The following is an 18,421-nucleotide window of genomic DNA, read 5'->3' on the forward strand; positions in this document are numbered from 1 at the left end:
TAATATATATATATATATATATATATATATATATATATATATATATATATATATATATATATATATATATATAGATTACGGCAATTATACAGATTCTGAATATATATATATGAGAGTCTTTCACAAGGGCATATATACAGTATGCAGAGGGGTGGGTATTTATCAGTGTATATACACCAATAAGTGTATATATCTCAGTTTATATACACAAAGAGCTGTATCTCTCAGAGTATATACACTGAGAGGTGTGTATCTATATAATAAAAATAATATAATAATATTTTTATTTACTACAAGTACATGTACAAGGTATACAGACCATAGCTGACATCACTGACATACTACTATATAGAAAGCCGCTTGTTATGCTGAGCATTTCGGGTAAATTAGGTCAGTTTTATCCCAGGATGCGACCCACACCAGTCGGTTAATACCCAGGTACCCATTTTACTGATGGTGAACAGGGACAACCAGTGTAAGGAAACACGCCCAATGTTTCCACCCCTTCGCCGAGAATCGAACCCGGACCCTTCACCGTGTGAAGCGAGAGCTTTTGCCACCAGACCACCGGGCACCTGTGTATATATATATACACCGAGAGGTGTGTATCTCTGTGTATATATATACATAGTGTACAGGGTCCTAAATGACTTCTTATTAAGACGTCGGAATGGTGTTCTGAAGTTTGCCAGGCGCCAGTATGCTGCAGCAGTTATTTGGTTGATGTGCGCCTCAGATGTGCCCGGTGTTATACTCACCCCAAGATCTTTTTCTTGAGTGAGGTTTGTAGGCTATGGCCCTCCCTAGGTTGTACTCCGTCTGTGGTCTTCTTTGCCCTTCCCCAATCTTCATGACTTTGCACTTGGTGGGGTTGAACTCCAGGAGCCGTTGCTGGACCAGGTCTGCAGCCTGTCTAGATCCCTCTGTAGTTCTGCCTGGTCCTCGTCCGATTGAATTCTTCTCATCAACTTCACATCATCTGTAAACAGGGACATTTCGGAGTCTATTCCTTCCGTCATGTCGTTCACAAATACCAGAAACAGCACCGGTCCTAGGACTGACCTCTGTGGCAACTCGCTTGTTATAGGCGCCCACTCTGACACCTCGCCACATACCATAACTCGCTGTTGCCTACCTGACAGGCATTCCATGATCCACTGTAGTGCCTTCCCTGTTATCCCTGCCTGATCGTCCGGCTTTTGCACTAATCTCTTGTGTGGAACTGTGTCAAACGCCTTCTTACAGTCCAAAAAAATGCAATCTACCCACTCCTCTCTCTCTTGTCTAACTGCCATCACCCTATCATAGAACTCCAGTTGATACACAAATAACCCACACATAAAAGAGAGAAGCTTACGACGACGTTTCGGTCCGACTTGGACCATTGTGATGCAGGATTTCCTGTCCCTGAAACCGTGCTGGCTGTCGTTGATAAGTTTATTCCTTTCTAGGTGCTCCACCACTCTTCTTCTGATAATCTTCTCCACGACCTGGCATACTATACACATCAGTGACACTGGTCTGTAGTTCAATGCTTCGTGTCTGTCTCCTTTTTTAAAGACTGGGACTACATTTGCTGTCTTCCATACTTCAGGTAGTCGCCCTGTTTAGACAGATGTGTTGAAGATACTTGTTAGTGGTACACAAAGTGCCTCTGCTCCCTCTCTCAGGACCCATGGAGAGATGCTATCCTGCCCCATCTCCTTTGAGGTATCTAGCCCGCTTAGCAGCCTCTTCACTTCTTCCTCGGTTGTAAGTATTGTGTCCAACACTTGGTGGTGTACCCCACCTCTCTGCCTTTCTGGAGGCCCTTCTGTCTCCTCTGTGAACACTTCTTTGAATCTCATGTTGAGTTCCCCACATACTTTGCAGTCATTTTTTGTGACCTCTCCTTCCTTCCTCAGCCTGATTACCTGGTCCTTGACTGATGTTTTCCTCCTGATGTGGCTGTACAACAGCTTTGGGTCAGATTTGGCTTTCGCTGCTGTCATTTCCGTATTGTCGTTGGGTCTCTCTTCTTACCTGTGAATATTCATTTCTGGTTCTGAAACTGCTCTCCTTATTCTCCTGGGTCCTCTGCCTTCTATACTTCTTCCATTCTCTAGCACACTTGGATTTTACCTTTCTACACCTTTGGGTGAACCAAGGGCTCATCCTGACTTTCTCATTATTTCTGTTACCCTTGGGTACAAACCTCTCCTCAGCTGTCTTGCATATTGTTGTCACATATTCCATTATCTCATTTACTAACTTCCTTGCCAGTTCTCTGTCCCACTGAACCCCATGCAGAAAATTCTACATGCTGTGTAGTCTCCTTTCTTGTAGTTTGGCTTCATTCGTCCTGCCCTTCCTGCTTCCCTCTCCATTTGTAACTCTACTATGTATTCGAAGCTCAGAACCACATGATCACTGGTCCCGAGGGGGTCTTTCATATGTGATGTCCTCAATATTTGCACTGCTTAAGGTGAATACAAGGTCCAGTCTCGCTGGTTCATCCTCTCCTCTCTATATGGTAGTGTCCCTTACGTGTTGGTACATGAGGTTTTCCAGTACCACCTCCATTATCTTAGCCCTCCACGTTTTTTGGCCCCCATGTGGCTCCAAGTTCTCCCAATCGATTTCCCTGTGATTGAAGTCACCCATGATCAGTAGCCGTGCCCTGCTTGCATGAGCCCCTCTGGCCACTTCGGCCAGTGTGTCAACCATCGCTCTGTTATTCTCATCTCTCTATTACTCTCATCGCTCTATTACTCTCATCGCTCTATTACTCTCATCGCTCTATTACTCTCATCGCTCTATTACTCTCATCGCTCTATTACTGTGTGTGTGTGTGTGTGTGTGTGTGTTTGGGTGGTTGTGTGGAAGTAGGGGTATTTGGATGTGGGTGAGAGTGTGGGTTTGTGGGTGTAGTGGTGTGGGTGTGGTGGTGTGGGGGTGGTGACACACACCCACAAGGACACATAACTGCACCAGCAGGTGTCAGGCATCATCACAAGTACAAACATCAGCAGTGTTTCTCCTCGCCTCCCTTTGAAACATGACTCACTCCGGCCCCCCTGGGCACTTCCCACTGGTGTAAGAACCCTGGACTAACCCCTCAGGACCCAATTAACCCCTGGGTGTTAATAACCCAGAGTAACCCAAAGAACCCCAGCCGTGTGGCTTATTTCACACATGATAATGCTTGAGACCTTCCCCACAACCGTCGTTCAATCTGGAGAGTGATGTAATGGAGTCAGGATCAATACATAGCTTTAAGAAGAGGTACGATAAGGCTCTTAGAGTACGGAGAGAATAGGCCTAGTAGCGAGTAGCGAAAAGGCGGAGCCAGGAGCTATGAATCTACCTCTCCAACCACAAATAGGTGAGTACCTAGCTACGTACCTACCGCTGGGTAAAGAAAGAAGCAGCAGGTGTTAGGAGACTTACATATTCATCTCACCCTCGCCTGGGATTGAACCATCGTCCTTTCTCTTATAAGCGGAGCAGGAAGGCGCGTACACCCCTGAGCACCACAACCCGAGATTCTCTATGCAAAGAAGTAAATTTACTAAGTTACAGATCCACGTAAATACAATCCAATTAATACAATTTTCAAGAATTTAAGCCATGCGTGACAGGTCCTTGACCCAGCCACCCGCATCATCCTGGGACGAGTGTAATATCGTGCGTGAGGTGATGTCTCAGCCTTATAAGCCATCTACTCTTCTGTTAATTTGTACAGGTCCTTCATAATGTGAGACATCACGAAACGCTTGGACGTTCACTATTTTTTTCACAGTGGTTGTTTTGTATATTGTGATATTACCTGTTTACTGTGATCTTACTGCAAAGTAACATGTGTGTGAATTACCCAGGCTTAAACTTTCAGATTTTCCCCCGAAGTGGCTGATTTATTGTGCAGGTCATATCCATCCTGTGGAGGGTAGCGCAAGAGTATGTGGATACACGAGAGGCCTAGGAACTAGGCCTCAAAAGGGTTAACAGGATTACATCTAGATTTATATATGCAGTTGATTTATCTGTTACAAGCAAATTTTGTAAATTTGGTTAATTTATCTGGTATCTTATTTTCATTAATAAGATAATCTTCTAAAAAACTCAGACAAAGCTCAAGCTTACTAGCTAGACCGTTAAGCTGAAGCAATATTGCGTCTTAAGGCTAAAGGTTCCACTCAGTTTTTAGTACCAGTGGCGGCAGAAGGTTTTTGCTGAGAAATAAAACACCACCACAGCCGCCACCACACTACCTGGTCCCATTTGCTGCGTCAACTTAGTCTTCAGTCAGGGCGGGTCTTTAACCTCCCGTAGTTATAGAGTCTTTAACCTCCCGTGGTCCCAGAGTCTTTAACCTCCCGTGGTCCCAGAGTCTTTAACCTCCCGTGGTCCCAGAGTCTTTAACCTCCTGTGGTCCCAGAGTCTTTAACCTCCTGTGGTCCCAGAGTCTTTAACCTCCCGTGGTCCCAGAGTCTTTAACCTCCCGTGGCCCCAGAGTCTTTAACCTCCCGTGGTCCCAGAGTCTTTAACCTCCCGTGGTCCCAGAGTCTTTAACCTCCCGTGGTCCCAGAGTCTTTAACCTCCCGTGGCCCCAGAGTCTTTAACCTCCCGTGGTCCCAGAGTCTTTAACCTCCCGTGGCCCCAGAGACTTTAACCTCCCGTAGTCCCAGAGTCTTTAACCTCCCGTGGTCCCAGAGTCTTTAACCTCCCGTGGTCCCAGAGTCTTTAACCTCCCGTGGCCCCAGAGTCTTTAACCTCCCGTGGTCCCAGAGTCTTTAACCTCCCGAGGTCCCAGAGTCTTTAACCTCCCGTGGCCCCAGAGTCTTTAACCTCCCGTGGTCCCAGAGTCTTTAACCTCCCGTGGCCCCAGAGTCTTTAACCTCCCGTGGCCCCAGTCTTTAAACCCAGCGGTCCCAGTCTTTAACTCCGTTGTCCCAGAGATTTTAAATCTAGCGGTCCTAGAATCTTTAATCCTACGTGGTCCCATTTACAGGGGTCCCTGTAAATGGGACCACGGATCACATCTGATTTGCTTCCATCCCCAACAATGTACGTTCATTGCTGCTTTAGAGATTTACCACGAATAATAATAATAATAATAATAATAATAATAATAATAATAATAATAATAATAATAATAATAATTTCTTACATCGGATCCCATTTATCTGATTTCCAAGCAGCATCCAGTACACACACCCCTGATCTTCACACAGCATCCAGTACACACACCTCTGATCTTCACACAGCATCCAGTACACACACCTCTGATCTTCACACAGCATCCAGTACACACACCCCTGATCTTCACACAGCATCCAGTACACACACCTCTGATCTTCACACAGCATCCAGTACACACAACTCTGATCTTCACACAGCATCCAGTACACACACCCCTGATCTTCACACAGCATCCAGTACACACACCTCTGATCTTCACACAGCATCCAGTACACACACCCCTGATCTTCACACAGCATCCAGTACACACACCCCTGATCTTCACACAGCATCCAGTACACACACCCCTGATCTTCACACAGCATCCAGTACACACACCCCTGATCTTCACACAGCATCCAGTACACACACCCCTGATCTTCACACAGCATCCAGTACACACACCTCTGATCTTCACACAGCATCCAGTACACACACTTCTGATCTTCACACAGCATCCAGTACACACACCTCTGATCTTCACACAACATCCAGTACACACACCTCTGATCTTCACAGAGCATCCAGTACACACACCTCTGATCTTCACACAGCATCCAGTACACACACCTCTCATCTTCATCTTCACTTCACACAGCATCCAGTACACACACCTCTGATCTTCACACAGCATCCAGTACACACACCTCTGATCTTCACACAGCATCCAGTACACACACCTCTGATCTTCACACAGCATCCAGTACACACACCTCTGATCTTCACACAGCATCCAGTACACACACCTCTGATCTTCACACAGCATCCAGTACACACACCTCTGATCTTCACACAGCATCCAGTACACACACCTCTGATCTTCACACAGCATCCAGTACACACACCTCTGATCTTCACACAGCATCCAGTACACACACCTCTGATCTTCACACAGCATCCAGTACACACACCTGATCTTCACACAGATCTTCTGATCTTCACAGCATCCAGTACACACACCTCTGATCTTCACACAGCATCCAGTACACACACCTCTGATCTTCACACAGCATCCAGTACACACACCTCTGATCTTCACACAGCATCCAGTACACACACCTCTGATCTTCACACAGCATCCAGTACACACACCTCTGATCTTCACACAGCATCCAGTACACACACCTCTGATCTTCACACAGCATCCAGTACACACACCTCTGATCTTCACACAGCATCCAGTACACACACCTCTGATCTTCACACAGCATCCAGTACACACACCTCTGATCTTCACACAGCATCCAGTACACACACCTCTGATCTTCACACAGCATCCAGTACACACACCCCTGATCTTCACACAGCATGATCTTCACACAGCATCCAGTACACACACCAGTCTGATCTTCACACAGCACCCAGTACACACACCTCTGATCTTCACACAGCATCCAGTACACACACCTCTGATCTTCACACAGCATCCAGTACACACACCTCTGATCTTCACACAGCATCCAGTACACACACCTCTGATCTTCACACAGCATCCAGTACACACACCTCTGATCTTCACACAGCATCCAGTACACACACCTCTGATCTTCACACAGCATCCAGTACACACACCTCTGATCTTCACACAGCATCCAGTACACACACCTCTGATCTTCACACAGCATCCAGTACACACACCTCTGATCTTCACACAGCATCCAGTACACACACCTCTGATCTTCACACAGCATCCAGTACACACACCTCTGATCTTCACACAGCATCCAGTACACACACCTCTGATCTTCACACAGCATCCAGTACACACACCTCTGATCTTCACACAGCATCCAGTACACACACCTCTGATCTTCACACAGCATCCAGTACACACACCTCTGATCTTCACACAGCATCCAGTACACACACCTCTGATCTTCACACAGCATCCAGTACACACACCTCTGATCTTCACACAGCATCCAGTACACACACCTCTGATCTTCACACAGCATCCAGTACACACACCTCTGATCTTCACACAGCATCCAGTACACACACCTCTGATCTTCACACAGCATCCAGTACACACACCTCTGATCTTCACACAGCATCCAGTACACACACCTCTGATCTTCACACAGCATCCAGTACACACACCTCTGATCTTCACACAGCATCCAGTACACACACCTCTGATCTTCACACAGCATCCAGTACACACACCTCTGATCTTCACACAGCATCCAGTACACACACCTCTGATCTTCACACAGCATCCAGTACACACACCTCTGATCTTCACACAGCATCCAGTACACACACCTCTGATCTTCACACAGCATCCAGTACACACACCTCTGATCTTCACACAGCATCCAGTACACACACCTCTGATCTTCACACAGCATCCAGTACACACACCTCTGATCTTCACACAGCATCCAGTACACACACCTCTGATCTTCACACAGCATCCAGTACACACACCTCTGATCTTCACACAGCATCCAGTACACACACCCCTGATCTTCACACAGCATCCAGTACACACACCTCTGATCTTCACACAGCATCCAGTACACACACCTCTGATCTTCACACAGCATCCAGTACACACACCTCTGATCTTCACACAGCATCCAATACACACACCTCTGATCTTCACACAGCATCCAGAACACACACCTCTGATCTTCACACAGCATCCAGTACACACACCTCTGATCTTCACACAGCATCTAGTACACACACCTCTGATCTTCACACACATCCCTGATCTTCACACAGCATCCAGTACACACACCCCTGATCATCACACAGCATCCAGGACACACACCTCTGATCTTCACACAGCATCCAGTACACACACCTCTGATCTTCACACAGCATCCAGTACACACACCTCTGATCTTCACACAGCATCCAGTACACACACCTCTGATCTTCACACAGCATCCAGTACACACACCTCTGATCTTCACACAGCATCCAGTACACACACCCCTGATCTTCACACAGCATCCAGTACACACACCTCTGATCTTCACACAGCATCCAGTACACACACCTCTGATCTTCACACAGCATCCAGTACACACACCTCTGATCTTCACACAGCATCCAGTACACACACCTCTGATCTTCACACAGCATCCAGTACACACACCTCTGATCTTCACACAGCATCCAGTACACACACCTCTGATCTTCACACAGCATCCAGTACACACACCTCTGATCTTCACACAGCATCCAGTACACACACCTCTGATCTTCACACAGCATCCAGTACACACACCTCTGATCTTCACACAGCATCCAGTACACACACCTCTGATCTTCACACAGCATCCAGTACACACACCTCTGATCTTCACACAGCATCCAGTACACACACCTCTGATCTTCACACAGCATCCAGTACACACACCTCTGATCTTCACACAGCATCCAGTACACACACCTCTGATCTTCACACAACATCCAGTACACACCTCTGATCTTCACACAGCATCCAGTACCTCTGATCTTCACACAGCATCCAGTACACACACCTCTGATCTTCACACAGCATCCAGTACACACACCTCTGATCTTCACACAGCATCCAGTACACACACCTCTGATCTTCACACAGCATCCAGTACACACACCTCTGATCTTCACACAGCATCCAGTACACACACCAGTACTGATCTTCACACAGCATCCAGTACACACACCTCTCATCTTCACACAGCATCCAGTACACACACCTCTGATCTTCACACAGCATCCAGTACACACACACCTCTGATCTTCACACAGCATCCAGTACACACACCTCTGATCTTCACACAGCATACAGTACACACACCTCTGATCTTCACACAGCATCCAGTACACACACCTCTGATCTTCACACAGCATCCAGTACACACACCTCTGATCTTCACACAGCATCCAGTACACACACCCCTGATCTTCACACAGCATCCAGTACACACACCTCTGATCTTCACACAACATCCAGTACACACACCAGTACACTGATCTTCACACAGCATCACACAGCATCCAGTACACACACCTCTGACACACACATCTACACACACCTGATCTTCACACAGCATCCAGATACACACATCCAGTCTGATCTTCACACAGCATCCAGTACACACACCTCTGATCTTCACACAGCACCCAGTACACACACCTCTGATCTTCACACAGCATCCAGTAGTACACACACCTCTGATCTGACACAGCATCCAGTACACACACCTCTGATCTTCACACAGCATCCAGTACACACACCCAGTACATACACCTCTGATCTTCACACAGCATCCAGTACACACACCTCTGATCTTCACACAGCATCCAGATCTGCACACACATCCAGTCTCTGATCTTCACACAGCATCCAGTACACACACCTCTGATCATCACACAGCATCCAGGACACACACCTCTGATCTTCACACAGCATCCAGTACACACACCTCTGATCTTCACACAGCATCCAAGACACACACCCCTGACCTTCACACAGCATCCAGTACACACACCTCTTATCTTCACACAGCATCCAGTACACACGCCTCTGATCTTCACACAGCATCCAGTACACACACCTCTGATCTTCACACAGTATCTAGTACACACACCTCTGATCTTCACACAGCATCCAGTACACACACCTCTGATATTCACACAGCATCCAGTACACACACCTCTGATTTTCACACAGCATCCAGTACACACACCTTTGATCTTCACACAGCATCCAGTACACACACCTCTGATCTTCACACAGCATCCAGTACACACACCTCTGATCTTCACACAGCATCCAGTACACACACCTCTGATCTTCACACAGCATCCAGTACACACACCTCTGATCTTTACACAGCATCCAGTACACACACCTCTGATCTTCACACAGCATCCAGTACACACACCTCTGATCTTTACACAGCATCCAGTACACACACCTCTGATCTTCACACAGCATCCAGTACACACACCCCTAATCTTCACACAGCATCCAGTACACACACCTCTGATCTTCACACAGCATCCAGTAAACACACCTCTGATCTTCACACAGCATCCAGCACACACACCTCTGATCTTCACACAGCATCCAGTATACACACCCCTAATCTTCACACAGCATCCAGTACACACACCTCTGATCTTCACACAGCATCCAGTACACACACCTCTGATCTTCACACAGCATCCAGTAAACACACCTCTGATCTTCACACAGCATCCAGCACACACACCTCTGATCTTCACACAGCATCCAGTATACACACCCCTAATCTTCACACAGCATCCAGTACACACACCTCTGATCTTCACACAGCATCCAGTACACACACCTCTGATCTTCACACAGCATCCAGTACACACACCTCTGATCTTTACACAGCATCCAGTACACACACCTCTGATCTTCACACAGCATCCAGTACACACACCTCTGATCTTTACACAGCATCCAGTACACACACCTCTGATCTTCACACAGCATCCAGTACACACACCCCTAATCTTCACACAGCATCCAGTACACACACCTCTGATCTTCACACAGCATCCAATACATACATCCCTGATCTTCATACAGCTTCCAGTACACATACCTCTGATCTTCACACAGCATCCAGTACACACACCTCTGATTTTTACATAGCATCCAGTACACACACCTCTGATCTTCACACAGCACCCAGTACACACACCTCTGATCTTCACACAGCATCCAGTACACACACCTCTGATCTTCACACAGCATCCAATACACACATCCCTGATCTTCATACAGCATCCAGTACACACACCTCTGATCTTCACACAGCATCCAATACACACATCCCTGATCTTCATACAGCATCCAGTACACACACCTCTGATCTTCACACAGCATCCAATACACACACCTCTGATCTGCACACAGCATCCAGTACACACACCTCTGATCTTCACACAGCATCCAGTACACACACCTCTGATCTGCACACAGCATCCAGTACACACACCTCTGATCTTCACACAGCATCCAGTACACACACCTCTGATCTTCACACAGCACCCAGTACACACACCTCTGATCTGCACACAGCATCCAGTACATACACCTCTGATCTTCACACAGCATCCAGTACACACACCTCTGATCTTCACACAGCATCCGGTACACACACCTCTGATCTGCACACAGCATCCAGTACAAACACGTCTGATCTTCACACAGCATCCAGTACACACACCTCTGATTTTCACACAGCATCCAGTACACACACCTTTGATCTTCACACAGCATCCAGTACACACACCCCTGATCTTCACACAGCATCCAGTAAACACACCTCTGATCTTCACACAGCATCCAGTACACACACCCCTGATTTTCACACAGCATCCAGTACACACACCTTTGATCTTCACACAGCATCCAGTACACACACCTCTGATCTTCACATAGCATCCAATACACACATCCCTGATGTTCATACAGCTTCCAGTACACACACCTCTGATCTTCACACAGCATCCAGTACACACACCTCTGATTTTTACATAGCATCCAGTACACACACCTCTGATCTTCACACAGCACCCAGTACACACACCTCTGATCTTCACACAGCATCCAGTACACATACCTCTGATCTTCACACAGCATCCAATACACACATCCCTGATCTTCATACAGCATCCAGTACACACACCTCTGATCTTCACACAGCATCCAATACACACATCCCTGATCTTCATACAGCATCCAGTACACACACCTCTGATCTTCACACAGCATCCAATACACACACCTCTGATCTGCACACAGCATCCAGTACACACACCTCTGATCTTCACACAGCATCCAATACACACACATCTGATCTTCACACAGCATCCAATACACACACCCCTGATCTTCAGACAGCATCCAGTACACACACCCCTGATCTTCACACAGCATCCAGTACACACACCTCTGATCTTCACACAGCATCCAGTACACACACTGATCTTAACACAGCATCCAATACACACACATCTGATTTGCACACAGCATCCAGTACACACACCTCTGATCTTCACACAGCACCCAGTACACACACCTCTGATCTTCACACAGCATCCGGTACACACACCTCTGATCTGCACACAGCATCCAGTACACTCACGTCTGATCTTCACACAGTATCCAGTGCACACACCTCTGATCTTCACACAGCACCCAGTACACACACCTCTGATCTTCACACAGCATCCGGTACACACACCTCTGATCTGCACACAGCATCCAGTACACACACGTCTGATCTTCACACAGCATCCAGTACACACACCTCTGATCTTCACACAGCATCCAGCATCATCTCATCTCTGTACCCTCTCCAACATTTTTAACAGCCGGCTATAAAAAACAAAAATATTTTTCCTTGAAACATAAACGCGTCCCAGACCGTCCACCCTCCCCCTGCCTCTGCCTGATAACAATAACGTGAAAAAAAATATATATTGTACATTTAGAAGAGACCGTTCACTGAAGTGTAACTTCTGTTTGCATATGCGGGCGTGAAGGACGCGTGAATTAATTATGATTCTGAGTCCCGGGTGAGGCCGGATGTCGAGTAAATTGTGATATTGAGGAAGAGTGGAGCCGGGGCCGGATTGTGGCCCATGGTAGGAAAGCTGCAGCCAGTCTGGCAGGATGCCGGAGTTGTCTAAGAAAGCAAGGCCATCCTTGTATATAGGTTTAAGCTAGGAAAGCTAGAGCCAGGAGGCAGGATCCAGAAATATTCCAGGAAGGGTCATTCTTTCCTGCATCGCTGGAGGCGAGACTTCTTTAATGCAATCATGGGGTTTTAAAGGTCAAGATATGTTCACTTTTAAGGTATTAGCAAAAAAAAAAGTGTTTTTATAGTGGCCCAAGGAAGGGCCATGGACCTCTTAGCCCATGTTCAGAGGTTAACTGTATGAAGTCAGCACCGCCTGACTGCCAGCTGGTGCTGACAAGTATGGTACGGAAACAGTTTTCAGAGCAAGTCTGACTAAGTTTCACTAGATGTTGAACCTGATTATGTCTCAGTCCAGGCGATAATAATGATAATAATAATAATAACACTAATAATAATAACACCAATAATAATAATAATAATAATAATAATAAAAATAATAATAATAATAATACCAATAATAATAATAATACCAATAATAATAATAAATAATAATAGTAATACTAATAATATCATCATCTCTGTATAGATAAGCAACATTGCTGCGGGCACACCTGTGTCAACACCTGCACTACAGCTATTTAGAGCTGCCCATCTTGACAGCTTTGGAAGACAAACCTGATCTCTACCACATATCTGTTCCTGTACGATATCTGTGACGTGTGAGGTAAACACCACTGGCAGTGTTAGTCCCACATTGTTTGTCATTTAAGAATCGGGGCCGGGAGCTGAGACTCTGCCTTTACAAACACAAATAAGAACATAAGAATGAAGGAACACTGCAGCAGGCTTGGCCCATACTAGGTAAATCTTTCTCAAACCAAACCCTCTAATAAAGATAATTTTACCTATGTAGGTACGTACCAGTCTAGGTACCTGTGTAGGTAGCAGTGTAGGTACCTGTGTAGGTAGCAGTGTAGGTACCTGTGTAGGTAGCAGTGTAGGTACCTGTGTAGGTAGCAGTGTAGGTACCTGTGTAGGTAGCAGTGTAGGTACCTGTGTAGGTAGCAGTGTAGGTACCTGTGTAGGTAGCAGTGTAGGTACGTAAACAGGTCAGTGTCACAAGATGTGTCAGTGTTGCATACCTGCACAAGCAACAGTGATTACAGGTACAACACCTGCCTAAAACCATACAATATTAATTTGGTGTATCACTGTTGGTTTATTACTGTTAGTTTATTACTGTTTTCAACAGTTCCCTCGAGAAGAGTGAAGGCAGATTATTAAGTAAGTTTAATCAGTTACAGGTACACATAAATACAGTTACATAAATTATCATACATAGCAGCATGTGTGTGGGTTACCTGGGATAACCCAAAAAAGTCAGACAGTGACTTATTTCCATTGGGGTCCTTGTAATATCTTATTATTTAAACTGGAACAGTTAAAAAATGCTACGTAACTATGTGAAAATCAGTTCCAATACAAAGGAGATATACTAGGAATAAGGTAAACTGAGTTATTTACATTAAAAAGAGGACCAGATCACAGTAATAGGTACATTATTGTTACAGTAATATACTATAATGATAATAATAATAATATTATTAATAATAATAATAATAATAATAATAATAATAATAATAATAATAATAATAATAATAATAATAATAATAATAATAATAATAATAATAATAATAATAATAATAATAATAATAATAATAATCTTATTTCTACAAGAACATGTACAAAGTATACAGACTATATAGAAAGCAAATTAGGTCAGTTTTGTCCCAGGATGCGACCTACACTAGTCGACTAACACCCAGGTACTCATCTTATACTGATGGATAAACAGGGACAGCAGGTGTCTTATGGTAACACGTCCTAATGTTTTCCAGCCATACTGAAGATTCGAACTCCAGTACTAGGTATATGTATGTTAGCTATACAACAAATCATTCTCCTCCCTTTCTGTAGCCTCATTCATTAATTACGTTTATTAGATCAGTGCATAAACCCGACGAGTCGACAAATAAGACACATGTGTAACACCTAGGTATCTTTACTGAGAGTGTATGTTTATTAGTCAACATACAAGGAACCAATAAGCTTGACTTACCAGTCAGCAAGGTGTAGTGCTGAGTTCGTGTAATATCCATATCGTAGGTTTTTGGCTAGGCTGAGAGTAGAATGCTCAACGCCCGAGTTAAAGAGTAACACTGCTGTCTTATCCACACGGCGAGGCACTAGCTGCCATGAATACGGTGGACACTCGGCCGTGTGGGCTGCCAGGATTGACTATGAACACACCGGTATGAACACATCGGCAGTGTCAACACTGGCACTACCAATCCCATGTAAAGTGGCACTCAGTCTCACCTCCAGTAACTTCTCCAGTCTTAAAACCGGTGACTCCAGCACTGTCATGTGTTCCATTCAAGATAACATCACAACTGGTGACTCCAGCACTGCCATGTGTTCCATTCAAGATAACATCACAACCGGTGACTCCAGCACTGTCATGTGTTCCATTTAAGATAACATCACAACCGGTGACTCCAGCACTGTCATGTGTTCAACTCAAGATAACATCACAACCGGTGACTCCAGCACTGTCATGTGTTCAACTCAAGATAACATCACAACCGGTGACTCCAGCACTGTCATGTGTTCCATTCAAGATAACATCACAACTGGTGACTCCAGCACTGTCATGTGTTCCACTCAAGATAACATCACCCCTTTTTCAACTCAGGATACCGTAAGAGCGCTCCTTCCATGTACAGAGAGAGATCTTACCTACTGGCCCGTGATCTCAGATGTTAATCAAAGGAATATTTCTTACGGTTCCATTATTTTACTTTCCTCAACTTCATAAAATATTGCATATGCTTGTTAACGATGACTTGTGATAGTTTCACATTATAACTTCTTTACTGCTTCATATCTTACTCTTAAGATATCTTAAATACAATACCCTCGTCAGAAACTGATTTTACATGCCCGTTTTTTCTGTTAACACTCAGACGAGGGGGCTGGTAGCACTCAGACGAGGGGGCTGGTAGCACTCAGACGAGGGGGCTGGTAGCACTCAGACGAGGGGGCTGGTAACACTCAGATGAGGGGGCTGGTAGCGCTCAGAGCGAAGGGGTTGGTAGCACTCAGACGAGGAGGCTGGTAACACTCAGACGAGGAGGCTGGTAAGACTCAGACGAGGGGAGCTGGTAACACTCAGATGAGGGGGCTGGTAACACTCAGACGAGGAGGCTGGTAAGACTCAGACGAGGGGGTTGGTAACACTCAGACGAGGGGGCTGGTAGCACTCAGCAAGGAGGCTGGTAGCACTCAAACGAGGGGGGCCGGTAACACTCAGACAAGGGGGCTAGTAACACTCAGAAGAGGGGGCCGGTAGCACTCAGACGAGGGGGCCGGTAGCACTCAGACGAAGGGGCTGATAGCACTCAGATGAGGGGACTGGTAGCACACAGACGAGGGGGCTGGCAGTACTCAGACGAGGGGACTGGTAGCACTCAGACGAAGGGGCTAAAAGTACCCAGTGCCTTTCACACAAAGTTGCGAGTGAGTAGGCTCGCTGGCGCAGGTGTGGACCAGAGAGGAGCGAGGGAATATGACTGACCACCACGGCCAGCACACCATCACTGCAGACCTGCTGCTGCAGTGTATGTGTCCTGCCTGCTGCCTGCTGCACCCACACTGCCTGCTTAGCTGCCGGGGGTCGCTACACTCCTCCACTCATATATAAACACACCACACAGGCCTACATTTTAGCTTCGTGAATTCTTCGGAATTTGTGAAATCGTGAAGGCAGAACTGAAGTGACATCGACACTTCCTGGAGCGTAGTTCCAAGCAGTGCCAAGACAGGATTTTTTTTGTTTTAAAAGCAGTGCCACGAAGAGGAAGTAACCTCCAGTGCCATGATTTGCTGACGTCATTTAACGTGGCACCCACGGCCTTCATAACATTAAAAAACGTTGACAATCAGACGACATAAATCGAACTAATAATACGACTGAGCGGATGTAAAGCAATATATATTAAGATTAGTTACTTTGGTTTGAAGTCTATCTACTACACGAGGGTCATTAAATGTCACCTAAAACATTGATTAATATATATATATATATATATATATATATATATATATATATATATATATATATATATATATATATATATATATATATATATATATATATATATGGGGAAGTGGAAAAGAATCTTTCCTCCGTAAGCCATGCGTGTCGTATGAGGCGACTAAAATGCCGGGAGCAATGGGCTAGTAACCCCTTCTCTAGTGGCCCGGTGGCCTGGTGGCTAAAGCTCCCGCTTCACACACGGAGGGCCCGGGTTCGATTCCCGGCGGGTGGAAAAATTTCGACACGTTTCCTTACACCTGTTGTCCTGTTCACCTAGCAGCAAATAGGTACCTGGGTGTTAGTCGACTGGTGTGGGTCGCATCCTGGGGGACAAGATTAAGGACCCCAATGGAAATAAGTTAGACAGTCCTCGATGACGCACTGACTTTCTTGGGTTATCCTGGGTGGCTAACCCTCCGGGGTTAAAAATCCAAACGAAATCTTATCTTATCTTCTCCTGTAGACATTTACTAAAAAGGAGAAGAAGAAAAACTTTATAAAACCGGGATGCTTGAATGTGCGTGGATGTAGTGCGGATGACAAGAAACGGATGATTGCTGATGTTATGAATGAAAAGAAGTTGGATGTCCTGGCCCTAAGCGAAACAAAGCTGAAGGGGGTAGGGGAGTTTCGGTGGGGGGAAATAAATGGGATTAAATCTGGAGTATCTGAGAGAGTTAGAGCAAAGGAAGGGGTAGCAGTAATATTGAAGGATCAGTTATGGAAGGAGAAAAGAGAATATGAATGTGTAAATTCAAGAATTATGTGGATTAAAGTAAAGGTTGGATGCGAAAAGTGGGTCATAATAAGCGTGTATGCACCTGGAAAAGAAAGGAATGTAGAGGAGAGAGATTTTGGGAGATGTTAAGTGAATGAGGAGCCTTTGACCCAAGTGAGAGAGTAATTGTGGTAGGGGACCTGAATGCTAAAGTACGAGAAACTTTTAGAGAGGGTGTGGTAGGTAAGTTTGGGGCACCAGGTATAAATGATAATGGGAGCCCTTTGATTGAAATTTGTATAGAAAGGGGTTTAGTTATAGGTAATACATATTTTAAGAAAAAGAGGATAAATAAGTATACAAGATATGATGTAGGGCGAAATGACAGTAGTTTGTTGGATTATGTATTGGTAGATAAAAGACTGTTGAGTAGACTTCAGGATGTACATGTTTATAGAGGGGCCACAGATATATCAGATCACTTTCTAGTTGTAGCTACACTGAGAGTAAAAGGTAGATGGGATACAAGGAGAATAGAAGCATCAGGGAAGAGAGAGGTGAAGGTTTATAAACTAAAAGAGGAGGCAGTTAGGGTAAGATATAAACAGCTATTGGAGGATAGATGGGCTAATGAGAGCATAGGCAATAGGGTCGAAGAGGTATGGGGTAGGTTTAAAAATGTAGTGTTAGAGTGTT

The 18,421-nt window shown here is 45.4% G+C and overlaps 1 protein-coding gene across 2 annotated transcripts in view; it reads right to left on the reverse strand.

Moving 5' to 3' along the window:
* The window catches only part of LOC128705133 (uncharacterized), a 111,142-nt gene that overhangs the window by 63,830 nt on the left and 28,891 nt on the right, over window positions 1-18,421 (reverse strand). The window contains exon 1 of one of the 2 annotated variants that reach the window (XM_070095163.1): window positions 14,968-16,510. The exons of the other annotated variant lie outside the window; for it this stretch is intronic. Within the exon in view, the coding sequence (XP_069951264.1) occupies window positions 14,968-15,007 (40 nt within the window). The 5' untranslated portion in view covers window positions 15,008-16,510. Of the gene's footprint in view, window positions 1-14,967; window positions 16,511-18,421 lie in introns of those variants that run through there. 2 annotated transcript variants of the gene reach the window in all.

This window comes from Cherax quadricarinatus, chromosome 49 (assembly GCF_038502225.1).
Source record: "Cherax quadricarinatus isolate ZL_2023a chromosome 49, ASM3850222v1, whole genome shotgun sequence".
Taxonomy (NCBI): Eukaryota; Metazoa; Arthropoda; class Malacostraca; order Decapoda; family Parastacidae; genus Cherax; species Cherax quadricarinatus.